Raw genomic sequence first — 27,634 nt, 5'->3', positions numbered from 1 at the left:
ACATCAAGCCACTGACAAATAACAAATTAAAATATACCAAGAAAGAAAAGCTTGTAGTTAGTTCAAGGATCGCTGGCCTTTAAGAGTGTTTTCCAGTCCAGCCTGTTGGGGCACCACGTCCATTCCCCAAAGTCCACCCCACAATCTTTTTTGTCTTTCATTGTCTTGACCATTTTGAGAAGTAGAAGCTAAATTTATCGGAAATTACTTTATTTAAGTTTGATATTCCTTATAGCTGCTATGAACATGATTTTTAACAGCTTTTTTGCACTCTTTGATTATATGGTTATAGTGTTACTCTATTGTATTAGAATAAATTCCTAAAAATGGAATTGCTGGGTTGAAGAGCTAGGGCTCATGTTTAAGGTTTGTGTTTTTGTTTCCTTCTGTTGTACCCAGGGCACTATGGTTGGAGCTGACGCCATCGCACCTATAATGAGTATCACTAATAAGAATTCTGCTTAAGTGTTTGTTCCCCTACACCTTTGCTGAGTTATAGAATAGAAGGGGTATTTATCAAGTCTACACGAAAACAGTATGTGGAATGTGGGCTCTGAATAAAAGAGACACATTCTTCTCCTTTCTCATCACAATTGGTCATTGATAAATTTGTGGAAAAATCCTTAGGAACCAAAATGGACTCTACCAAAGTAGATGCAGTGCTGACTTCCACCAGTGAGGCAATATTAGGAGAATCTCAAGGCTCCTTTTGAGTTCTCCGTTAAAATGTTTTATAGTAAAAATGTATTATTAAAAGAAAAAAATAAAATATCTTCATGAAAAAGCTGAATGTCAATAAACTGTTATTACAACTTTCTGAAGTTTATGACTATGAAACACTTTAAACATGTAAAAGTTTAAAAGAATAGTGCAGTTGACATCCTTATACTTTCTGCTTATATTCAACATTTTATCATGTTTGCTTTATTTTTATATATGTATATATATGCTGAGTCTCTGGGTGGTGCAAACAGTTAAAATGCTTAACTACTAATGGAAAGGTTGGAGGTTCAAGTCTGCTCAGAGTTCCCCCAGAGGAAAAACATGCTCTAACACATAGGGTTGCTGTCAGTTGGAATTGATTTACAGCAACTTATTGTGTGTGTGGTTGGGGCAGGGGGGTGTTTAAGACTGTGTGCATGTTTGTGTGTATTACATCAACTTACTTTACAGCTAAATTCTATGCTATTAATTTCCTAAGAATAAAAATAGTATTTTCAGTAAAAATACTATAACCTCCACCAAAAAAATTAACAAAGATTCTTTAATATAACTCACTACCTAGTCCCTTTTTCAAAATTCCACCAAGCATCCCTGTTGTTGTTAAGTGCCATCAGATTGGTTCAGACCTTATGTACTACACAACAAAACAGTGCCTGGTCGTTAATCCTCAGAATACTCTTGAATTTCAGTACTCTAAAGTTCTGTGGCAGATTTACCTAATGCAGCACTTCTCATGGCTATTGCTTCCATGAGCATGGATTTTGAAGCTAATAGATGAAATCCTTGACAACTTCCTCTTCTCCACTTAGGATGTTACCTATTGTCCAGTTGTGAGGATTTGGGTCTCTTTTACATTGAGTTGTAATCCACACTGAAGGCTACAATCCTTGATCTTCTTTAGCAAATGCTTCAATTCGTCCTTTTCAGCAAGGAGGGTTGTGTTATCTGCATGTCACGGGGCGTTAATAAGCCTTCCTCCAATCCTGATAACAGATAGCCTTCCTCATATCATCCATCTTCTCTGATTATTTGCTCAGCATACACATTGAATATGTATGATGAGGAGATTCAACCCTGTCACACACCTTTCCTGATTTAAAATCATGCAGTATTCCCTTGTTCTGTTTGCACAATTTCCTCTTGATCCATGTACAAGTTTTGTATGAGCACAATGAAGTGTTCTGGAATTTTTATTCTTCTCAAGCTTATCCTTGTTTATTATGATCCACAGTTCAATGCCTCGTCATAATCATTAAAACAAAGAAACAGCTTTTCTGTATTCTCTGCTTTCAACTAAGGTCCCTCTGACATCAACAGTGATATCCTTTGTCCCACATTCTTTTCTGAATCCATCCTGAATCTCTGACAACTCCGTGTCAATGTACTGCTGCAACCATTGTTAGATGATATGTTAGTCTAGGTTGACTAGAGAAACAAATTCGTAGACGCTCATGTGTGTAATAGAGAACTTTATATCAAAGAGTAATTGTATATTAAGAAACATCCCAGTCTAGATCAAATTCCTAGTCTGATATTAGCCCATATATCTGATACCAGTCTAAATACCTCCCCAGACTCATGCAACACATACAATCACACAGAGTGCAAGATCACAGGCCAGTAGATGGAAAGTCTTGTGGATTCAGTGTTGGTGGAAGCATCTTAGCCCTGGCGTGTGTCTCCACATGGCTCCTCCAGCTTCAAGACTCTGGCTGTTATCAGCATAGCTCCATTTGTTTTATCAGCAGGAATGTCAAGCAGATAAGAGAGTGTGTCTCACCTCCAGGGAAGAAGAGTTTCCAGAATCCTCAGGAGAAGGCCATGCCCCCACTGAGTGGCCTCATTGGGTATGACCTGACAGGCTAGACTCTACCCCTTCACCAGTTGACAGATTATGTAATTGCCACAGATGATATTCAGCAGAATTTTACTTATCTGTAATATCAATGCTATTGTATAATTTGAACATTCTGTTGGGTGACCTACAAGGAGCCCTGGTGGTGTAGTGGTTATACTTTGGGCTGCTGTGCACATGGTCGGCAGTTCGAAACCACCATCCGTTCTGCAGGATGAAAACCTAGGTTTTCTGTTCCCCAAAATAGGTACAGTCTCAGAAACACACATAGGGTTACTATAAGTCAGCATTGAATCAGTGGCAGTGAGGTTTTTTTGGTTGGGTAACCTAACAGAATGCTCACATGTTGGGATGGGGTACTAATAAAGATCTTTTCCAGTCAGTTGGCCAAGTGGCTGTCTTCCACATTTCCTGGCACAGATGAGGAAGTGCTTCCTGTGCTTCATCAGCTTGCTGAAACATTTCAGGCATTCCATTAATTCCTGGAGCCTTGCTTTTGGTTAAGCTTTCCATGCTGCTTGAACTTCTCCCTCCTGAAATGGTGGAATGTCAACTAGTTCTGGTATAGTGATTGTGTATCCTTTCCATATATATATATATATTTTTTTTAATTTTTAAGAAATAATTTTATTGGGAGCTATTACAGCTCTGATAACAATCCATAGATCAGTTGTAGCAAGCACATTTGTACATGTATCCTTTGTATCTTTTGATGCTTCCTATTATCATTTAATGTTTTGTCCATAGAATCTTTCAATATTTCAACTCAAGGCTTGGATTTTTTTCTTGGGTTCTTTCATTTTTTATTTTTTTTATTTTTTTTTGGTGGGGGGGTTCTTTCATTTTAAGATGTGCTAAATATGTTCTTCCCTTTTGGTTTTCTAACTGTAGGTCTTTCCACATTTCGTTATGTTTGACTTTGTCTTTCTGAGGTGCCCTATGAAACTTTCCATTCATTTCTTTGAGTTCATCATTTTTCCATCTGCTTTAGCTACGCTATGGTTAAGAGCAAGTCTCATGGTCTCTTTAAGCATCCACTTTGACCTATCTTTGCTGGTTTTTTGTTGACCGTTTGCTTTCTTTGTGAATGATAATATTGATGTCCTCCCATGGCTCATCAGGTCTTCTGTCAATCGTGCTCAACGCTCGTCTCATGTCTGTTCTTGAGATGTTCCTGAAATGCCGGGGGCCAAAGACTCATTCTCAAATCTGTCTTTGAGTTTTTTGATGCCTGTTTTTGTTTCCTTGTGTTGCATTTGGTTGGTTGTTTTGACTCTTAAGCTCTATATGTGAACTTTATCTTAGTTGTTTAATGATACATGGGGTTTGTAGTCATTTGTCTCAAATTTTTCTCTGGCCTTATCTTACATAAACAATATTTAAATGGTACAGGAACTCATTTATGGAGAAGATTGGGATGAAACATTAGCAGAGATAAACATGCTCTGTTATTAAATATTAGTCCTTAATATGTGTTTAAGTTCTCATATAAGTTATTTGTCTTATAGATTGATATGAGAGGGTTTTCTTTTCTTCAATTGAAATGTTATTTACTTTTTATTTAAGGAATTCTTCTAGTTGGACCACCAGGGACTGGAAAGACCCTTCTTGCCCGAGCTGTGGCTGGAGAAGCTGATGTTCCTTTCTATTATGCTTCTGGATCAGAATTTGATGAGATGTTTGTGGGTGTGGGAGCCAGTCGTATCAGAAATCTTTTTAGTAGGTTTTAATATCTTTTGTTAAAAATTCTACATTTTGTTAAACTTCAGAGGACAAGGTTTCTTAGCCATTTTTAATTGCTTATGATTGATAGTTGGTTGAAATGGCCATTGCAGGGCTTGGGTTTTAAATAATATTTGTTCTAAAACAGACCTGTACTACTTTTCCAGATAAAACTAAGTGACGCTAGGGGAAGTGTTATATGAGGTTGGAGGTGATGAGAAAGTGTGTGCTTTTCACTTTAGTCATCAGGTCTGTATATGGAACTCAGGAGCACTTGGCCTCAACTCAACTGTGGGATTTGCACAGCTAAGAATTGTTTTTATTTTACATCATTCTCTTTGTGGTTTATTTTTAGTCTGTTTTTAGTTATGCTTTCTTAGATAAGTTATAAACGAATGGGGGTTTCTTCTTTGATTTAATTTTTTTTTATTAGTCACCTCTATTGTATGCTTTGTTTTAGTTAATGTTTATTTCTTATTGAATCTTTTCTGTTTTCTTAGGGGAAGCAAAAGCAAATGCTCCTTGTGTTATATTTATCGATGAATTAGATTCTGTTGGTGGGAAGAGAATTGAATCTCCAATGCATCCATATTCAAGGCAGACTATAAATCAACTTCTTGCTGAAATGGATGGGTAATTGACAGCATTCCTTTATCTGTAGGATTTGGTCATATTTTTACAAATAAAGGTTTACCGTAATTTAACAGTTAGAATTAATAGAAGCTATTTCTCACAGTTTGGTACATGTTAATCTGATATTGTGCATTTTGCTTTCCATAAAGCATTTAATTACGATCTAGATGTTGGGGAAAATGCATGTTTTCAAGAGTGTATCCAATAAGAAGTCAAAATTTTTTCCTCAGTATTTCACTATTTCCATAGCTAATTGAGTACTTGATGTATTAGCTTCTCTTATGTAATTTGTGCCATTTATCCCTCGTCTTAGTTCTCTAGTGCTGCATCCCCCCCCCCCACACACACACACACACACACAGTTTAGAAAGACTGGTATCCAAATTTAGGAAGCTGCCTCTACTCTAAGGGACAAGACTTTTTCCTTTTGCTAGTCTGAAGGGAAGGCGGCCCTGTCTCTTCTGAGGTTCTGCTGATGGCAGTTTCCTTGTGGCTTCGCATCTTTGCCAATCATTTCTCTGCTTATTTATTGTACTTATTTTATATCTCAAAAGAATCTACCCTGCACTAATCCTGCCTCATTTACATAAAACCCAAGCTGTTACCGAGATTAGAACCACAGGTATAGAGATTAGGATTTTCAACATTTTGGGGGGGTTCAACCTTTTGGCCCCCCCTAAACCATGTCGGTGCAAAATGGAAAGCACATTTTACTCAATGACATCAGCCCAGAATTCTTAAATTAACTCTGAGTCTAAAAATCTTTTCTTCTGAATCATCTGAATCAAATATGGGCTAAACTTTTAAGCATATTCATCCAGGGGAAAATAATACCTTTTTTTTCCTGTGGAATTTTAGACTCCAAGTTGTGTTTTCAAATTAAAACAGTGGAACATTCAAAAGGTAAACATTTCCATTACAAATGCGAAAAATTGGACAGAAACAAGGGACAGCTAACAAACCCAAAATCCAGCAGAACAGTTAACTTAAGATCTCAAGATTTGAAAACAATCTCTGTTCGTTGAGATCACCCACTAGGCTCTGGGTGTTAGCTGCTCCCTCAGGATAGTGGGTGTTCTCAGCCTTGGGTTTCATCTCTGTCCTCTAGACCCTCAGAGACAGAGGGCATCTGATCCCTCTGCTATGGGCTGCAATTGCAACCCATGATCCCCGATGGCCCCACCCTTTAAAACTAAGAAGTCCCTCTTCAGTGCTCTGTCCACTAGTTGCTCCAGGGATGGTCCTTTTTTTTCTCTTGGAAGTCAGGAGCTGTGGCTCTTAAGGCCTTTTCCCTGTCTTTAGAATTCCAAGAGGTAGCTAGAGTTCTTTCCTTTGATCTTTATTCAAAATGGAATGGTTTTCACTGTGATGCTTAGGTGCATCAGCCATGGCCTTAACAGCAGATTGCGTAGCCACATTCTTGCTGAAAATTCTAGGATAGAGTCCCTTAGTTTGTACAACACAATTTCCCAGATATTTGTGTTTTCATTTGGTAAAGTCTTCATGCGAAGCACATTTAATGTCCATGTTTCTAGTAATTGTCCCCTATGTGTTCTCTGCGATGGTGAGGACTTTCTCCTGAGGTCTCCTCACCTCCTCCTGAGCCCTTACCAAATTGCCTTTGATACCTGCATTTTTTTTAATATAATGAAATTTATTTATTTATTTTCAGTTTATTTTATTTATTTATTTTTTAGTCGTTTTATTGGGGGGTCATACAACTCTTATCACAATCCATACATACATCAATTGTGTAAAGCACATCTGTACATTCATCGCCCTCATCATTCTCGAAACATTTGCTCTCCACTTAAGCCCCTGGCATCAGGTCTTTTACTAATAGTTTCTTCAAGGCAAGTTAGTTGTTCACTATTAAGAGCCTTAAAGCTCAACATTTACCATTACTCAGTTCTAAAACCAAGTCAAAAGTTTAGGTATCTGTACCACCCCAGTCTTTTGGTAGTAAAATCCATCTAGAATTATTTAGTGCTGCTAAATAACAGAAATACTACAAGTAAATGAATTAATAATTATAAATGCATTTTCTCACAGTTTAAGATCTCTGGAAGAAGAAAACAGAAAACTAACTCATTGCCCTCGTGTGAATTCTGACTCATAGTCAGAATTGTGGCCAATAGAATTGCCCCTGTAGGTTTCTGAAGCTGTAAATATTTATGAGAGCAAAAAGCCTCATCTTTCTCTAGTAGAGAAGCTGGTTCATTCTAATGTCTGCCCTTGTGGATAGCACAATAGAAAACCCACTATGCTACCTGTGATAGGGACCAGCTTTAGTGAGGAAGATTTTCTGTCTGCTGGCTCTGGAGGAAAATGCATGTTATCTTTGAGTGATATTCATGTTACTGGATATCTCTCTTTCATCTCTGCTCTGCCTTTTTTCCCTTCTTTATATCACTAGTATATGAAAAGAAATACACTCAATATTCAGTACACTAATCCTGCCATAATCACATAGCAAAGACAATCCATTTCTAAATGAGACTGGAAGGTAACATTTACAACATATTTTTTTATTTTAATCGTTTTATTGGGGGCTCTTACAGGTCTTATAACAATCCATACATCAATTGTATCAAGCACATTTGTACATCTGTTGCCATCATCATTTCCAAAACATTTTCTTTCTACTTGAGCCCTTGGTGTCAGCTTCTCCCTTCTCCCCTTACGATATATTTTTGAGGGACACAATTCAATACTGATACTATTTATCTCATTTATTGTGTTACACATATCCCAACAAGCTGAGGTTAGTGTATTTGAAGAAGTAACAGAAGAGAGGACAATGGCTCCTTCACAGTTTGTGACTACTGCAGTACCAATTTTCGTAATATCAAAGGCAAATGGCAAGGTTGACTTGAAGGAGTACAGATATTTTATAAAATCCTTTAAGGTTATAGAACTAAATAGCTGTAGGAGCCAAAACTTTAGTTGTAGACATAAAAATAATTTTCCAGAGATTAGTCACACATGCTTTCTTTTCCGTTATGCACAAGTTTTATATGTTAAGTCAGCGCTACCAAAGAAAGAGCTGCAAGGCTGGTTTGGTGACTGATTATGACCAAGTTTGTGGACTTGCACTGGTCTAACATTTGTTTTTTTAAAAAAACAATTAGGGAAAAAAAAACGTCTTTTAGAGTATTGTGAGGGTTAATGATAAACAGTTTTGTGTAGAGTGTTTTTGTTTGGGTAATTGTACTTATTAGCAATTGAAAAGAGGAACTCTTTATTTTTATTTTAATAGTTTTAAACCCAATGAAGGTGTTATCATCATAGGAGCCACAAATTTCCCGGAGGCATTAGATAAGTAAGTATGAAAAGATTTTAGTGAAGTACTGGTATCTGCTAACAGTGTGTGTAGATCTTGCAAATAATACTGTAAGAATCAGTCCCAGAAGAGTCACTTATGATTCCATTAGTATGAAATGTCCAGAATAGGCAAATTAATAAGAGACAAGAGAGTATATTAGTGGTTATCAGAGGCTGGAGAAAATAGTGACTGTTAATGGATAGTTTTGCGGTGATGAAAATATTGTAAAATTAGATTGTGATAATGCTTGCACAGCTCGGAACTTAGTGTGACATCTCTGAATTGTACACATTAAATGGTTAAATCTCATATTTACCTCATATGTCTAAAGCATTTTTCTTTTCTATTTTGGACATTTTAAAGACTCATAACTTACGTATTCCAGAAATTTATTTTCAGTAGAGACCATTTTAAAAATGCCGTTTTCTGTTATTAAAATGCATATTTAAATTCTATTATTTTGTTATAGGATAATAAATTGTGCATATTTATATCTAATCAAATTGTCATTATCTAAAATCCTAATCCAATATTCTGTACTTCACAGCCGAGACGGGCACGTAGAACAAAAATAAGCAAAGCAAAGAAAGTTAATTCTGACCCATAGCAGCCCTGAAGTCAACTAACGTGTCTTTATCCCACAGAGCAGCTGTTGGGTTTCAACTGCTGACCAGTTGGATAGCATCCAAATAGCACTTTAGCAGCTGCAGCACCAGGCCACCTTAGCTCTCAGAATAAGACCACTGTGAGCCTTTTTGTTCCTTCGCAGACCTCCTTGCCTCCTTTTGCTTTTGAAGGCGTGTGTGACATCGATGCAAACAGATCTATGTTCATCTTTGTTTTGCCTTCAGGTTACTACAGTGACTGTTACTTGAACCATCCTTTAAAAGACATTCTGTGAACATTTATATTTCAAGCCCCTTTTTATCTTTGTTGTTGTTAGCTGCTATTGAATCATTTCCTGACTCATGGTGACTCCCACGCACAACAAGATTAGTCTTGCAGATCCACTGCGATGTGTTCAACATTAGAGCAACACACAAACCTCCTCATGACAGATGGGTGTCAGTGTAGTCTCTGGCTGCAACTTACCGTCTTAGTAGCATCATCTCTTAATTAATAGAGTTCATCCTTCCTGTTTAGCTTGAATTTCAGCTAAAATAGGTCAGTTTGTTAATTTATATTTGTGTGTGTGTGTGTGTGTGTGCTTTCTGCAGTGCCCTGATCCGTCCTGGTCGTTTTGACATGCAAGTTACAGTTCCCAGGCCAGATGTAAGAGGTCGAACTGAAATTTTGAAATGGTATCTCAATAAAATAAAGTTTGATCAGTGTAAGTCCAATTTTACAATGTAAACTTTTTTACTTTCTAAAAGACCTATCTTAGTTGATAAATGTTTTAAAATGTGAGTTTACTTACAATCTTTTTGTAATCCATTCTGTTATTTTATCAATTTGGACCTTAGTTCCAAGACAAGCTTTTCTTACTTCAAACAGATCACATAGTTCAAGATAAATATACCTAAAAGTATTTTTGTTTGTTTGTTTTTCCCTCTGCGCCCCCCCCCCAAAAAAAAAGTATTTTTAAGAAGTGCTTAAAATAGAAGAAAATACACCAGAAAAAAATAGTGTTGATACAGCCAGTTTGGAGCCAAAGGAGGCAAAAACACAACAATGTGGTGGACTCCCTTCAGTCAGTATGCTCATGGACGACTGAGGACATCCAGAGACAGATGTACTTTCTATTGTGCTAGCCCGAAGGGGAGCTTTCATCAACCTAGATTCATGGAGCAAAATAGTGTCTGTGAATTTTTTTTCCTCTAGTTTATTAGTCTAATAGCCTTAAAAAACAATAAACCCAAATTTAAAGGTCTGTAGTTCATATTTGGGCATCTGCTACATTTCTTTGGTTTTTTACACAGCTATTTAATTGGCTTTCACACTCGTAAGAATTTTAGTGAAATAAATTTATTGTTGAGCTTTAAAATTATATTTCAGAATAGTTGTGTTCCTTTTTCCGTTGCATTGTGACTTTTTACTTGAACATCTGTATCATTAAGAATCAAGTATTAATTATTTTACACTTTTTAACAAAAGAAAAAAAATCAATTTTGGATTCTGTTGTCTTTGTTTTCCCTTTCTATATAGCTGTTGATCCAGAAATCATAGCTCGAGGTACTGTTGGCTTTTCTGGAGCAGAATTGGAGAATCTTGTGAACCAAGCTGCATTAAAAGCAGCTGTTGATGGAAAAGAAATGGTTACTATGAAGGAACTAGAGTTTTCCAAAGATAAAATTCTAATGGGTATGTTCTTTTCTTTAATTTTGTTTTGTCTACCTTGATCATATTTTCTTGCAAATGTTCTGTCTATTTAGGTAGCCGAGGTCCGTGGCTATGTTGAATATACTCTCACTCTAAAACTATAGTACCTCAATATTCAAGTTTTGTCATTAATATTTATACATGTTCCCAATTTGAAAGTCAAACAGTGGTAAGCATTAAGCATTATTTTCTTTTACTCATAGTACTCATCTTTGATTAGTGTAGAATTCAGATTTATAACAGCACATTCATTAGCTTTGTCTTCGAACATCAATCTTCTAGCTGGAGAAAGAACAGTAAAATAGCAAGGTATGGGAACATGAAAATATATCCTTGAAGATAGCCATTTGTCATTTTACAAAGCAAATTATTCAGATCACTTTTGTGATTAGTTAGCTCATGGAAAGGTCGGGGCAGGTCCTTGTATATTACTGATAAAAGAATGATGAATTTTGTTCTCCTATTTAAGTTCAGACTGACTGACACTAAAACAGGTTAATGATATTCATGTTCATCTTCGGGTTATATTCATTGAAATCTTTTCAAATTTTACTCAAATTTTTTACCATCAGGCCCTGAGCGTAGAAGTGTGGAGATTGATAACAAAAACAAAACCATCACTGCATATCACGAATCTGGCCATGCTATTATTGCATATTACACTAAAGATGCAATGCCCATCAACAAAGCTACAATCATGCCACGAGGCCCAACACTGGGACACGTGAGTGTCTTTTGATTTCTTCTTTGTTTTAAAAAGACCAAGTATAGGAAATGCAAGTATAGCAATTGTCACTTATGTGGGAAGTTATTAATGAAAACCCTTTTTAAAGAAATTGAGCATACTTTTAAAAAGTTTTTGATATGCCTATTTCCATATTCAGAGACACTCATGATATTTTTCTGTCCAGCAGAAATAGATTTTTTTTACTTTAATTCTGTTGTATGTGTATGGTACATTGTGAAATTTGGTTGAGGACTGACAGAAAATGTAATTTTTAAATACCTAATTGCTTCTCTCTCCTACAAGAAAAGATGGCATGTCATAGTGATTTCTTGTTCGTTTTCCTGTGGAATTTTCACGTGTAGTACAGACTGCCTTCTCATAGATCCTTCCTATTACAGACCTGCTTAACATTACTGAATAACTGGGAATAAAACAATCCTGTTTCAGCATTATATAAGGATTATTTGAAAATAAACTTTTCTTACTTTCTAAACTGCTGGTTTTGTCATGAGTTACGAGATGGCCATCACTGTTAATTTGCCGTGTAGATTTTCACGTCATGGCATTGAGTACAGCAGTGTGGCCCCAAATGAAAATTAACTTTAAAAAAAATCATTTTATTAGGGGCTCATACAACTCTTATCACAATTCATACACACATCAATTGTGTAAAGCACATTTGTACATTCATTGCCCTCATCATTCTCAAAACATTTGCTCTCCACTTAAGCCCCCGGCATTAGCTCCTCATTTTTTCCCCTCATTCCCCGCTCCCCTTCCTTCATGAACCTTAGATAATTTATAAATTATTGATTTATCATATCTTGCACTGTCCAGTGTCTCCCACTTTTCTGTTGTCCGTCCCCCATGGAGGAGATTAAATGTAGATCCTTGTAATCGGTTCCCCCTTTCCATCCTGCCCTCTCTCCACCCTCCCGGTACCGCCACTCTCATCACTGGTCCTGAAAGGATCATCCACCCTGGATTCCCTGTGTTTCCAGTTACTATCTGTACCAGTGACATCCTCTGGTCTAGCCAGATTTGTAAGGTAGAATTGGGGTCATGATAGTGGGGGAGGGAGCATTTAGGAACTAGAGGAAATGTGTATGTTTCATCGTTGCTATACTGCATGCTGACTGGCTAGTCTCTTCCCCATGACCTTTCCGTAAGGAGGTGTTCAGTTGCCTACAGATGGGCTTTGGGTCTCCATTCTGCACTCTCCCTCATTCACAATGATTCGATTTTTTTGTTCTTGATGCCTGATATTTGATCCCTTCGGGACCTCATGATCACACAAGCTGTTGTGCTTCTTCCATATGGGCTTTGTTGCCTCTGAGCTAGAGGACCACTTGTTTATCTTCAAGCCTTTAAGACCCCAGACACTATATCTTTTGATAGTCGGGCACCATCAGCTTTCTGCACCACATTTGCTTATGCACCGGCTTTGTCTTTGGTGATTGTGTGGGGAAGGTGAGCATCATGGAATGCTAATTTAGTAGAACCAAGTATTCTTATATTGAGGGAGTGTTCATCTGCTACCTTAATACTAAATCGATACATATATGCACATAGATCTATTTCCATATCCTCGTATATAAAAATATATTTATAAAAATAAATCTATTTACATATGTACATGCCTTTATTTAGACCTCTATAAATGCTCTTTACCTCCTACCTCTTTCCTCTATTTCCTTTTACTTTCCTCTAGTCCCACTATCATTTTCAGCCTTCATTAGGGTTTCAGTAATTTCTCTCAATTACATTACCCTTGGTCACACCCTACCAGACCTCCTAGACCCTCCTGATTTGGATCACTTGGTGTTCCCTTTGCCCCGGGTTTGTTAACACCTCTACCTTTCCCCCCACCTCCTCCTCTCCCATGTCCCCCCAGAACTTTCTCCTCCAGTCTATCTTATTTAGACAGACCTGTGGAGATAATAAAATGCACAAAAACAAGACAGAGAAAAACCAAGCAACAAAATAAAATGAAACAACAACAAGCCAATGACAAAACAAAACACCGCAACAAGAAAGAAACACTAAGGTCATGGAACAGAACAGCAAGGGGAGCACAGCAACGCAGTCCCCAGGGATTACCAAAAATAGACTTTGGGGCCAGGGCTTGGCGCCCCAACAGACTGGACTGGAAAACACTCCTAAAGGCCAACAAACAGTCCTTGAACTAACTACAGACTTTGTTGTTGCGAAAATCAACATTTTTCATCTGTTTCAGAACTATACTCGATTTTGTCCTTTTGGTTACGTTTGGGTGGTTTTTTTGATGATCTAGGTGTCCCTATTACCTGAAAATGACAGGTGGAATGAAACCAGAGCCCAGCTACTTGCACAGATGGATGTCAGCATGGGCGGGAGAGTGGCAGAGGAGCTTATATTTGGAACTGACCACATTACAACAGGTGAACTGTGAAAAAGGCTTAAGTTCAAATGGTATTTGCTGGTTAAAATGTTAAAAACCTGAATAGTATGTATATGTTCATATTTTAGGGGCTTCCAGTGATTTTGATAATGCAACTAAAATAGCAAAACGAATGGTTACCAGATTTGGAATGAGTGAAAAGGTAATGTTAATTTTAATTGTTACATTTATAGTTTGATGATGCGCCACTTGCCATTTTGTTAGAAAGGGTTTCTAACAGAAACCTTTTTCTCCTACAGAACTTTTTTCCTTTATCTCATTTCAGGTAGATTTAAGGGCGTTCATTGTAAACATTCTAAATTTTATTCTCTAAGTGACAAAAATGTATTGCATTCTGTGTGCTTTTAGCTTATCTTATGAGCTAACCAGTGATAATGAATTCTTTAGTTTTCTCATGAAAGAACCTAGTTGCTGAGCTCTGCCTTTTACCCTTCATGTCACCACATTATCTATCATTCCATCTAGTACTCTGAATTGTGCATATCTGAACTGGAAGACCTTTGGAAGCATTCTAAGATGCTCCTCAGAACCTGGCTGTCCTGGCCATATTTTAAATTTTTAAAATTTTAGCCTTTATCCTTTCAGAAGAATGATGAAAATTCTTTGTTCTTAAGGCATACAGTTTTATATTGTATTCCTGTTTGCTCCCATAGCATTCATTTCCTTATGTGTAGCAAAGGACTTCCTCTGGTATTTCTACTAGTTCTTTTGGATTTTCTATTGAATGCTTTCTTCCCTTTGATTGTAGCTTGGAGTTATGACCTACAATGATACAGGGAAACTGAGTCCAGAAACCCAATCTGCTATTGAACAAGAAATAAGGATACTTCTAAGGGTAATGATAGTATTTTGGTTTTCTTTTTAATTTGTTTAGATAGAATGTGTCTAAATAATTTGGTGTTTATAAAATTATAATAAATGAAGTCTCTCCATGCCTAGAAGTGCTATTCTATGTGAAAAGAAAATAGCACCATTCTAAGCATGCCTTCAATATATTGCTAGGAAACTTCCGGTCATGAACTGAATATTAGGCTGTCTGTGGCTAAGAACAGTTTATTTTTGTGACTAAAAGAATTCAATTCTACTTTAGTTCAAAATCATAAGAAATATTAAAATGGAGGACATTATTTATTGAGTCTCTGTGCCTCATTTTCCAAACTCTTGCTTATTTAGTAAACATTTGCTTTACAGCCAACATTGTGTATGTATGCTGGCATGGAATCAAGTTCCCTTTGGGTTTTAGGGTCCCAAGTAGACTGGCATAAAGAAATGTGTAAAAGCAGCTTCATTGAAATCACTTCTTAGCTTGCGGGGTAATCGCATAATATGCCAGATGCTTAGATTGGGTAGTGAAAGTAGAAATGGAAAAACGTCAAGAGCTACTGCAGTAGAATAGGTTTGTGTGACGTTTCAGATAGAAAGAGAAAGCAGGTAATGCTGATTCGTACCCCAGACCACTGTATGGTGGCTTGCACGTTGACTGAGAGAACACGGAGGTGAAGTAGGCAGGTCATGAGTTGTTTTTCACTTTTTAACTTGAAGTGCCTTTGAGACAAAGGCATGGCAATTTGAAGTTGGGAGAGAGTGAATCTGGTGCTTAATTTATCAGATTGGTGTTCTCTATGGTGGTGGTTATTTATCCATGAAGGCGTGAACATAGGATGGAAGAAATGCCAAGTTGAGTGCCTTAAAAAACCTTTCATGAATGAGGAAGTTAGGATGGCATTTGTTAGGTGTCACCATGAAGAGGGGTGGATAGGGAGGGAAATGGCATAGACCTCGTAAGACAAGAGGTAGTAATGATCTGGAAGTGGCAATGAGAAGGAAAGACTCACTTCTCTATCCTGAAGGACCCTGGGTAAGAGGGATGTATAGCTATGCTCTGCACGTGCAAATGGCTTGCCTTTGACTACTACCTGACGAAGAACAGGCCTGGGTTGTTATTAGAGCACAACTGCCCCATAGATGGCAAAGTTCGGTAAGCATTAGACTGATAACTAGGAGACCAGGAGTTCAGACCCACTACCCTCTCTCTACAGAAGAAAGATTAGGCTATCTGCTCTCAATAATTTATCCTCTTGGAACACTTATAGTTGAAATCTACTTGATTAAAAAAAAAAAAAAAGCCAAACTTACTGCCATTGAATTGATGCCTAATCATAACAAACCCTGTAGAACAGGATAGGCCTGGCCGGTTTCTGAGATGATAATTCTTAAAGGAGTAGAAAGCCCGTGTTTCTCCAATGGAGTGTCTCTTGGTTTTGAACTGCTGACCTTGGGGTGGCTTTTCTTTTTTTATTTATTTTTTGCTTTTGACATTTTGTTATATGTACAAGACAAAATAGTTGGTGAGTTCGACCTTTCTGTTACCAGTCAAATGTTTAACTGTTGTGCCCTAGGGGCTCCTTTTCATACAGGTTAGAGCCAAGAAAACCCTTTGGACCGATTCTGCTCGCTAACACAGAGGGTGTCTGTGAGTCAAAGTCAACTCAAGAGCAATGAATTTATTGTTTGGTTGTAAGAGGACTTGGGGAAAGGAGTCCCCACAGTAGAGACCAATCTTAATAACTCAAGGAAGGAGAAAAAATACTTAGAGTAGGTAAGGGTAAAGAAAGTTTGTTTATGGTAGCTGGAGTCACTGCGTGGGGCAGGGCCACCTGGGAAAGGAGGCCACCTCAGTGCCTGTCGCCAGGGCCCCTGGTCCTCCCATCAAACAAAGGGGCCAGGGTGGTGGACCCCGCCCTGTCACCTCCCCCTGCCATGCTCATGTCCTGTGTGCTGTTTTTAAAGTTGGTTTCATATAAGGTTTAGAAACGGGTCTTCAAACTGCTGTCTGCCGAGGACATTTATCCAGCCCGCCAGGTATTTTTGCCCCGTTTTGTTTTTTACTTCAAAATAAGATATATGCAGTGTACATAAGAATTTGTTCATAGTTTTTTTTAAAACTATAGTCCCACCCTCCAAAGGGTCTGAGGGACAGTGAACTGGCCCCCTGCTTTAAAAGTTTGAGAACCCCTGGTTTAGTAGATGTTTTAAATTAGGCTTCCCTTCCAGAATCTTCATTCTTTTTCCTTTACTCTAATACGTTATTAAGTATAAATGATCTTAACTCTAGAATTCCAGGAAATACTCTTTCACTGCTTTAAGACTTCTGAAAACACATAAAGAATAGCAAAAATTGGATCCTTTCCCTTTGCTAGGACAGATTAGAAAGACAATAGATGCTCTGTTCTCACTAGGGTTCCCAACGTACATTGCTAGTAGTAAGTGGGAATGATTCCCAATCAGTAGCACTGTGACCTCACACGTATGTGAAATTCAGAAGAATAAACATTTAATAGTAACCTATAAAAGAAGTATGTTATCTTTTTCTTTTATTTTTTTTACTTTCATGTCAGATTAAACAGAATATACGGTAAATACATTCCAATCTCGCAGGCAATATTTTGATCCCCCGGTAATTTTAATCGCATCCAGAAATAAAGACCCCTGTAGTTTCTTCCACGAGCACTCAAGCAGTCTAATTTCAAATGAGAATACTATTCAGCATCCTTATGTAAGCATAAACACCCTAACCTGCTCACCAAGCCAGACGGGAACCCATTCAGCGAAAAAGGAATTCCAGCAAAACTTGGTCCTGTCTGAGTAAGCGAAGCCCTGTGATGCTCTCCAATAAGGGCTGCTCTCTCCACCCCTGTTGTCTAGGAGGATTGTATCAGCAAGAAGTGTGTTATAAAACAGTTTCACTCCCAGGGAGGGGAGAGGGAGAATGGGTAGGAAAGAGGGAACCGATTACAAGGAACTATATGTGACCTCCTCCCTGGGGGACAGACAACCGAAAAGTGGGTGAAGGGAGACATCGGACAGGGCAAGATATGACAAAATACCAATTTATAAACTATCAAGGGCTCATAAGGGAGGGGGGAGCGGGGAGGGAGGGGAAAAATGAGGACCTAATGTCGGGGGTTTAAGTGGAGAGAAAATGTTTTGAGAATGATATACAAATGCGCTTTACACAATTGATGTGTGTATGGATTGTGATAACAGTTGTATGAGCCCCTAATAAAATGTTTAAAAACAAAACAAAACAGTTTTCACTCCAAGAGAATTCATGTTTTTAAATTGCTAATTTCATTTTACATTTTATCTATAATGTTACTTTTCCATGTTATATTTGATAAATATTTAGTTTTATTATTTCACGGTTTATAAAGACATTAGATATTCTAAAGTCTTTTTAATAATTGTCTAATGTTTCTGTGATATATGCTTCTTAATGTTGGTGAATTCATTTCTGTAAATTACCATTTATTATTTCTAATTGGCTCTTACTATTTTTTTTTCCTGTCATACAAAATTCTTTAATTAAAATAGCTCTTACATGATTTATAAAACAGAAGTAATACACTCAAAGTCCGCCTCCCTGGCAGGAATGAGCAAGACTGGGCCATGAAAGGCTGGGAGCGCACTGGGTCCAAGGAGGCGACTCAGGCTGACTACGGACAAGTGAGCTATGGCAGCAGGGCTGGGACGGCTTCTCCAGTAGAAGTTACACAGGTCCTCTCAAAGAAAACTGCATTCTTAAATGCTAGCCACAAACCGGTTCTCCCCTGCCCAAATCACAGGACATGGCTAATTAAAACATAGGCAGCTAGTATCTGTCATACACACTCTAGAGTCAAAATATATGGATTCACAATATGTGTGGTGGTGGCTACAAGAAGGCAAAGGACATATGCCACCTGCCTGTTAGCACATGAGGCAAGGAGAGACTCAGAGGTAAAACCACCTGGCTGCCTGCCTGCCTGCCTACCTGCAGTCTCCAAGCGACAACAAGGGCAGAGGTCTCACAGGTCAGCACACGGAGCCCGAGGCGGATTAAGAAAGGCCCAGAGCCCAACACGTGCCTTGCTGAGCCCGCATACCCAGGAGCCGTTCAGCTTCTTCGCTCTGAGCCTGCAGGGTCTCGCTTGCATGTTTCTGAAGGAGTTCCGCCTTCTTCCTTCGTACAAGCGCATCCTCAGTCTCTTGCTGCGATGGCACCTGGGGCATGAGCGGTGGACTTCTGCTGCCCGTCTCCACCTCCTTTCTCCTGGCCACCTTCCTCGTCAGACTCTCGTTGACAGCAGAGATGTTGACCTCCTCTTCCTCCTCCTTTTCTCCTCTTGCCAACCGGGCCTCTCTTTGTTTTCCACTTTTCCACTAATTCAGCTCTCAGTTTCTTTTCATATTCTTGTTCCAAAGGTACAATAACGCCATCATCTTCATTTAAGTAACCGTAGTACTCACAATCGATGGCCTTCATGATCTCCGCTCGTGTTTTTCTTGGAGGAGGAAGAGGTTCTTTTTCAAACAGCTCTCTAACACCAGGCAAATCTTTTGCTGCTCCAACGTATTTGTAGCCTCGATTTCCCGGAACTTCTTTTCCTTCATGATCCAGCATTTTAGGACCAACTTTCCCATAATCAGGACCACCCAGTTTCTTTATCCAGACCTCCCAGTGTCCTTTTTCTCTCAGCAGTTTGTTGACTTCATCATTCAAGTCACGAATTCGCAATTCATCTAAACCAGCATTCTGAATTTGAGCCACTTTTTTAGAGATCTCTCCACTAATCTGCCACGTCCATTTTTCAACTTTGGGTAACCCTGCACACTCAGAGGCAAGAAAGGGCCGTCTTTCCTTCACTTTTCCATCTTCCAGCTGCGCTTGGCGAAATCTCCCCAAGCCCGTCATGGCCTGTTCTGCATTTCGAGCCATGGTGCGGGAGAGGGCGCCGCCCCAGGGCGGCGTGGCCCGGAACTGCCAGCTCTTACTATTTTACTTAGGTCTAACAAGAAAAAGAAAAATAGCTTAGATCCATTTTAGTAATGTGTTTATTTATGAAATGCTTCTTGGTGATGGTAAATTCATTTTTACATTTTCCATTCAGTTTTATAAAGGTGAAAATTCAATTAGATGTTCCAGTAATTGCACAGGCATCCTAGCGGCCACAGCTGGGACATTGTCAGAAGTGAAATGTTAGTAGTACCGTGACTGATGTATTAACCCAAACTCATCTTGTGAAAGGCATCGGGAGTCTGACTAATTTGAGATGGGTTGCAAAAAAAGTATAAAAATCAGTGTCATCTGAAATGATAACGATAATTGCAGTTGTCTGTCAGAAACTGGGAAATAAGTGCCTTCCTGAGTGAAAGAAAGACAGGTCTTTTGAGAGTTCTGGAGGGAGTAATTGGTAGAAATCCCAAGTAGTTAAAGGAGCAGTCTCCCTGTCTTTTTATGGTGTGTTAAAGAAACAGGTCTGGGGTTCCTCCATCTTCTTTGAAAAAGCAGGTAAGTACACTGTAGACTTTTCTTTTTCAAGGTAACTTTTTTGTCTATGAAGTTCTGAGTTAATTGTCCATGAATATGACAGAATGAATATAACCTTATTTTTTTTAATGTTTTTTTCCCCACCGTCCCCACCCCTCCCCCTGAATATAACCTTATTTTAAGGTTAAAAATAAAACGTTTGAAGGAAGTGGAAAACTTTTCCTTGTGAATCAAGCTTTCATATAAATACCAGATAGCATGTAACATTTTTATTTCTTCTTCTATGAACCAGTTTTTGTTTCCCTAATATTCCCTCTTCCTTCATTATCTGCATTTCTGTTTTAGGACTCATATGAGCGAGCAAAGCAGATCTTGAAGACTCATGCGAAAGAGCACAAGAATCTAGCAGAAGCCTTACTGACGTATGAGACTCTGGATGCCAAAGAGATTCAAATTGTGCTTGAGGGGAAGAAATTGGAAGTGAGATGACAACTGTCCCGACAACGAGCAGACTTGGTTTTATTGCAAAAGTATCCATAGGATTGCTGTAGTCTCCTTATGTAACGCTTTGCCACCCTTACTATGATTAAGGAAGTGAAACACTTTGTCAGTCTTTTGTCACATTTATCCAATTTTGGTCATTCTCATGATGTGACCTAGTGCAAATTGACAATGCATAGCAAATGTGTTCAAGAAAATAAAGAACCATCAGGATTGAAAACAGTCCGTTTGAGAAATGTCAATCAGTTATTCAGTTGCAACTGATAATGATTGTATGATTGGTTATTCAGCTAGATATAAATAAACACTGTGCCTTGGGTCCTGGCATGTATTCTAATTGGCAGGCTGAAATTGTTGAAAGATTATTGACATTTTTCAAAAGTATCCTTTGTCTTTGATAAAACAAACAGTGCTATTTTACTATTAGTAAAACATGTTTCTGCCTACATGAGTTGAAACTTCATTAGGATGCCCTATTGATGTAAGGTCCAGATTGACCATACGTAAAGTGGTCTTTTAAAAATCTCTGATTAGAGAATTGTAGAGACTCAGAAATCAAAAAGGTTTCTTTAAAATGTGTCAGGCATTTTCATTTTATTTTTAAAATGTTGCTATCACCAGAACTAGGGAAACATTTCGGAATAGCAGTATTTTGTTAAATAAGTAAATGACAAGCCTTAAATTGTGTAAGTCTGTAATTATGCTTGGTATCAAAAGCAAAATTAAGCTGAAAACTCCCCCCCCTTCAAAGTGAACTCTGAATTACCCTATGTTTGAAAGGGAAAGCCCTGCTTGGTTTTTTAGTTCATTTGTGTCAAAAAGGATATGCTCTTCAGGATTTACAGGTACATTTTTATTTAAATGAATAGAAATATTATTTTAGAGCATGTTGTATTGGTCTCACAGCCAAATTATATTCTTGAAGTGATTTTATTAAAACTACCTACAGTTTTCTAATAACTTTTAAGCTTTATATGGTCTTCATTAGAGAACTTAGAAATAAAGGGGCTCATGGCATTCTACTTGTGGCCCTTTTTTCCCTTGTAGTTTTAAATGTTGATGTGATTTCTTAGTTAGAGAAAAGCTGATTATAATACAAGGAATCCCTATATGTTCTTGATACAAATCACCACCTGCTTTCATTTGTCCATTTCTCAGCTACCTGTTCTGCCTCTGGACACAGACACACACATTTGAAATGTCTATCTTATCTAATTGACTTAAAAAAAAATAGTATACGGATTTAAGTATGATTTACATATTTTAGAGTTCATTTATTAATATACTAGTCAAAGGTTTTGTGTCACTACTATAGTTTTAGAATTACAGTCGGGCTCAAAATGTCTTAGACTTATTGACAGTAATTCCTTGCCCCACCCCACACCCCAGGAACACAGGTCTTCTTTCCTTTCTCATAATCTGCCTTCTCAGTACATTTAGTATGTGTGCCTTTGACATTAAGATACGGTTCTGTTTATCATTTCTTTTTATTTCTTTGTAAGTACTCTCTGATTTGTAGGTAACCATGTACGTTTACCCACTCACTAGTGTAGACATGTTGTTTTCACAGTTGGGCTATTAAGACTAGAATTGGAATGAACATTAGTATCTACATCTTCATATAATGAATGTTTTCCTTTTTATTGAGTGAAAGTCTAGGAGTTCATGTTTAACTAGGAAGGAAAGCAGGGTACTAGTATTGATGTCGTCGTACGTTCTCCAGCAGTGGGAATGGGTGAAGGTTCCCGTTTCTGCTCACCTCTCACAACACTAGCAGCTGTTCCTTTAATGACATCTGTTCTAGCGATTGTGCAGCGGTAGCTCGTTGGGCAGGTAATGGACATTTTGCTAGAGATTATTGATGTTAAGCACATTTTCTGTGCTTATTGGCCATTTGTGTATGTGTATTTCTACATTGTAGAACTGTCTATTCAAATCTGTTGCCGCTCCCTCCTTCCCAAGTTTTGCTTTCTTTTGTAACTTAAGACTTTAGTCTTTTTTTTTTAAGTTTTGAAAGATACATGTTCTGGATAATTTTTTTCGTCAGTTGAGTCTTGCGCTTTTTAATCCACTATGACAATACGCCATTTGAGTGGATGTTTAGATCACTCATATTTAATATTGGTGTGATTAAATTGATACTTGCCAATTTGCTATTTTATATTTGTCTCTTGCCAATTTTCATTCTCTTGTCCTTCATTTACTGTCTTTTCTGTACCATAATTTAGTACATTTTAATGTCTGTTGTTTTTTTATATCTCGAATTATGTCTTCATGTTTGCTCAAGGGATAATATGCATCTTACCACGATTTACCTCAAGATCATTGAACTTAATTCTTAAAACATAATGTATCTGTACATGCTGTCCACTTAAGGATGTATTCATGGGTGGATAAGTGGATAGATTCTATCTAGTTGCCTTCAAATCATAAGGAATTATCTAAAACAGATAACAACAAACTATCTTTGTCATCATCATGATCAGCATACAGCAATATATTTTTTGCTTTATAGAATTTTCTTTCACCACTTTTGCTTATCTGTAAATGTCTTAATTGCCTTTGTTTTGTTTCTGAAAACAGTTTTGCTGAATATACAATTCCTAGTTGACAGTTTTGTTTTTCATCACTATGAAAATGTCATCCCACTAGCTGTTGTTCCCATTGCTTTAAGGAGAAGTCTGCTGATCATCACATTGTTGGTCTCCTGTGTACATGTAATAAAGGGTGGTAAGGGGGGGTTGTCTTTTTATTTTCCCTTGTTGATTTTAAGTTTGTAGCAGTTTGACTATCATGTATTTAGGTGTCATTTAGTCTGTGTTTTTCCTACATGTGGTACTTTATGTGAACTATAGATTGGTTTTGTTTAAATTGGAGAAGCAGCTGGGGGAATTATTTCTTTAATTTCCCCCGACCCACAGCTCTTCACTCCTCTTCTACAAGTCATATTACTTGTGTATGTTAGAGCATGTGATTCTCTACCCCCTTTCCTAAATCTTATTCTTCATTCTTTTTCTATCCGGTTTTTTTTTTTCTTCTTCAATTTTTTTTAATTGAATACTTTTTATTGATTCTTTTATAAGTTTACTGAATCCTGTGCATCTCAAATCAATTTAAGTTCTATTTCAGAGATTATATTTTGTAGCTTTGGAATTCTGTTTTTAATGGTATTAGTAGTTGCTGTGAAGTACTTGCCCCTCAGATACACTGTCCAGACCGTCTTTACTCATTAAGAAAGGGTCACCTGCAATTTCGTTTATCCTCCTTGGTAACTTTTGTGGTAAGTTTCGGATATTGTAATTGTAGCAACTACAGGTTCTGATTATTTTGACCAGTCTTGCTAGTTTGTTGTTTATTTCTGTAACACCTGAACTGAACTAAATCTGTGATATCTGCTTACAATGTATTATCTTACTACTGCTATCTCAGCTCAGATTTTTCCTCCCTAGTTTTATTAAGTCTGGCTTCATCTGGGGCTCACTACTCTCTCTGTGAGGCAAAGATTGGTCAGAGGTTTTCTTGAAACCCTTCCAGCCAGTAAGACCTCCACTGATAAATCTCCGCATGGATTTTGGAATATAGCAGGCACATTCCAAGTTTAGGTTGTTTTCAACTCTCTCCTTGTCTGTCGGTCTGTCTGTGTTTTTCTCCCATTTTAAAAATAAGACAGCTTTATTAAAGGTATAATACAATTTTCAAATCAGGGAGTAACAGGGCTGTGAGGAATCCCTGCCCAGTACTGCCTGGCCTTTCTTTTGTGTTTCTTGAGCCTCTTTCGTGTGCATGTAAAAAACTCTGTTAACCAGGGAGGTGACAAGCTTGGGTCATCTCCAGTTTCTGCTCTGAATCAGCCTCTAGTGAACCTAAAGTATGTGGGGTGCTATCAGGTATCCTATGGCTGTGTCTCTTACCAGGATTGGAACTTTAAAGACAAGTAGATACCCTGTCTACTTATTTCTGAGATCATTACTCTAACACTGCATCAAGTCAAATGAAACGGCACGAAGCTGCTTGTTTTCATGGTGTGTTTTGGCCAGATTGAATCCGCTGCACTGACAGCATCTAGGGTGCCATACGAGCAGCGGCACTCAAGACATAACTCAGTGTTTCTCACAGACGTCAGTAGTTTTCAAGAGTCAACGCTTCTTAATGTGTTATATCTCTTCAGTAGATTTTGAAGAGTGTCAAAATGGTTGTTTTTCACAATGGAGTCTTCCTTTTATAATTGTTCTTTAAAACACGAAAGGATTTATCACTTTTTGTGGGATCCAGCCCCATATCCAGATGGGTTTTAAGAGGCAGTTGTGTAATTGAGGAGTACATTAAAGAGACACGAGACAAGGCATGCAAGGGCTCTCCTCTTCCAATGGAGACCGGAACCAGAAGGAGGCTGTCATGTATTCTCATATGGCCTTGTATAATTGCAGGCATGAAGCCATGGTAAGCACATATCAGGAAGGGGTTGTATTAGAGGCATACATGTAACATGACGGGGACTAGCTTGGGCTATGCATATAAAACTCATGAACGTGAACAGCAGCCCTGGCCTCCCAGACTCTTTAATGTATGAAAGTTAAGTTTGTCCACATACAAACATTCTACCTGGTTCTGTTTCCCACAAACTTCCCCCTTGCTGAAAATGAATTTCTGCTTGCTTAAAAAATATATTTTAATGAATTTTTGGTGACTGTACACAAATATGGTCCCCTACTCCAACTATTTAAATTACACTTTAGCCAATCCCATTTAATGAGAATGGCCTTAAAGTGGACCTTTAGACTGTAATTACATATCCTGTTTATATTCATCATCAAAATGTCAGCCTTTCACTGTAACCCATACAATGAAGTAGATTACCTTTGGTAACTGAGTCATGTTTTACGTTTAGATCATTCTTTATATTTTCATGCCCATTTAAAAATAAATTCTTATTTTCATTCTAGCTGGTTTATTTCTTAATGTAAGTATGTAACATTAATGAAGCACATTGGAATATAAGCTTGATCTTTGGTTTAGGCAAATATTACATGTAGATATAATTAGGGTTAATCAATACATTTGAAATGAAGCCTTTCTACACCTTTGTTTGCCCTCATTTCACATTCATGCACACAACCAATTATATGTGAGGCGATACATTGTTTTCACTTTAATCATCCTGGTAGTAATTTGTCTGTTAGGAATTTATTTGAATATCGGTACTGCATTTTATAGGAGAGGGAAAAGAAAAATCCTGGTAGTAATTTGTCTGTTAGGAATTTATTTGAATATCGGTACTGCATTTTATAGGAGAGGGAAAAGAAAAATTATAAAACTGCCAGAGCTGGAGCGAGGAAGGGTGCTGCTTATATAACACATAACAGTGAGGAAGGGTGCTGCTTATATAGCACATAGCAGTGAGGAAGGGTGCTGCTTATATAGCACATAGCAGTGAGGAAGGGTGCTGCTTATATAACACATAGCATGGAGAGCTTAATATGAATCCTCAGTACTTTCAGAAGCAGGTGATTGGATTGACTCATACCCAGGAAACCTGTATTCCAACAAAAGACTGGTGAGCTGCTTTCCCGGAGGATGGTTGAATCACTGCTGTGCAGGAACTGGTGGTGGTCACCTTCAGGAGTTTTGACAGAAACCGCTTGAATTACCTTTAAGGGCCATATGTTGCTCAAGCACAAAGAGTGAGTTGGCCTCATTTTAAATACCATACAAAAGACCTAGAAATGTGGATAGTTCACAGGAGAGAATAATCCAAGGTGGATCTCTGCAAGAGTTTTTCATAACTGCCAAGTGGTGTGCATTCATTCAGAATAAAGAGACTACAGGCAAGAACACCCGTGCACAGAAATGTGCGTGAGAGAAAGTTATAAATACCTGCCAGGCCTGTATTGCTGAAGATCACCATAAAATAGCATCAGAAACAAGAATCTATGGAGAGGACAAAGATACAGACAGAAGAAAGCAAAGACCATGCCAACAGGGAGATTAAAGGATAGTGAAAGGTGAGGTTATAGTCCAGCTCATCTGGTAAATCAATAGTGGCTAAAGATATCTTACTTTTGGAGGAACACTTTAATACCTCTGATTTTTCAAAATGGGACATTTGATCCTTTAATTCCCCTTATATACGTGTGAATTAACTTAAAATAGATTGGTCCTTTTAAATCAAAATTTCCGTTATCTTGATGTATATGTACTTTTTGACATGAATTTTGATTGTAGTGTGTAATATCAGTTTTGGAAGAAATAAAACCCTAATGCTGCTTTCAAAGCAAGATGTTGGTTGAACCATCCTCCGGCTTGCTTCAGACATGTCATCACAAAGACCAATCTTAAGGAAATCTTGTGTGTGAGAAATAGAGCATCAACATAAACTAATGAAACCCTAAGGAGATGGACTGCCTTTCATTGCCTCGCAAAATGGTCATGAGGGGCTCAGCCACCATACAAGAAGCCTCGAATGTGGTCTAGGACCAGGCAGTGTTTCATTCTGCTCTTCCTACCGTAGGAGCCCATGCAGTGGCAACTAGCATCCACAACACAGAGCAACCGTTCTCTAAAACTTCTAGGCAAAATTTTCATAATCTAGGTAGTGTGCTTTACAACTTTCATTAAAATGATAGTGTTAATATCCAGGGATTCAATATTTTGTATATTAATTGGTAGTATTAGACCACTTTCTAATGCAGTTCTAAGTAAGTGAAAAAAAGATTTATCATTTGTTTTGTAATAATCTTTGGTAGGCTTTTTTCACTCCATTCCCAAAACGCACGGAGAATTTAAAGTACAGAAAAGATCTATAGAAATGAGAGCATATGCCTGCAATTCAGTTCCTACTTGGACACTTTTGACGTTTCTTTGCAGCTGTTGGTGACCCAGGCCATGCATTTTAAAGTACTGGGGATTTATTTTAAGACTTTTCTTTTTTCAAAAAAAGAAGACTTTGTTCTCCCAAGGTGCACAACATCCTTCACAGACCACATTTCCACTTAGTGTGGAAATCCACTAAGTGAATCTCAATCATCCACTAAGTGAACATCAATCTCACTGGTAGCCCTTGGACTTAAAGGCCACACTGT

The 27,634-nt window shown here is 37.9% G+C and overlaps 1 protein-coding gene and 1 pseudogene across 1 annotated transcript in view; one reads left to right on the top strand and one right to left on the bottom strand.

Moving 5' to 3' along the window:
• YME1L1 (YME1 like 1 ATPase) overlaps nt 1–22,716 on the top strand; it is a 56,806-nt gene extending 34,090 nt beyond the window's left edge. The window contains exons 10-19 of the mRNA XM_004716107.3: nt 4,145–4,297; nt 4,801–4,933; nt 8,193–8,255; nt 9,476–9,588; nt 10,404–10,559; nt 11,150–11,301; nt 13,598–13,724; nt 13,813–13,886; nt 14,493–14,579; nt 20,400–22,716. Of these exons, the coding sequence (XP_004716164.1) occupies nt 4,145–4,297; nt 4,801–4,933; nt 8,193–8,255; nt 9,476–9,588; nt 10,404–10,559; nt 11,150–11,301; nt 13,598–13,724; nt 13,813–13,886; nt 14,493–14,579; nt 20,400–20,543 (1,202 nt within the window). The 3' untranslated portion in view covers nt 20,544–22,716. The remainder of the gene's footprint in view (nt 1–4,144; nt 4,298–4,800; nt 4,934–8,192; nt 8,256–9,475; nt 9,589–10,403; nt 10,560–11,149; nt 11,302–13,597; nt 13,725–13,812; nt 13,887–14,492; nt 14,580–20,399) is intronic.
• LOC105979813 lies at nt 18,623–19,502 on the bottom strand (annotated as a pseudogene).
• Nucleotides 22,717–27,634: the final 4,918 nt, after the last annotated feature.

The sequence above is a fragment of the Echinops telfairi genome, unplaced genomic scaffold (assembly GCF_000313985.2).
Source record: "Echinops telfairi isolate 266 unplaced genomic scaffold, ASM31398v2 ScPeMD7_7461;HRSCAF=8499, whole genome shotgun sequence".
Classification (NCBI taxonomy): Eukaryota; Metazoa; Chordata; class Mammalia; order Afrosoricida; family Tenrecidae; genus Echinops; species Echinops telfairi.
This window is presented reverse-complemented; position numbering and strand designations above follow the sequence as displayed.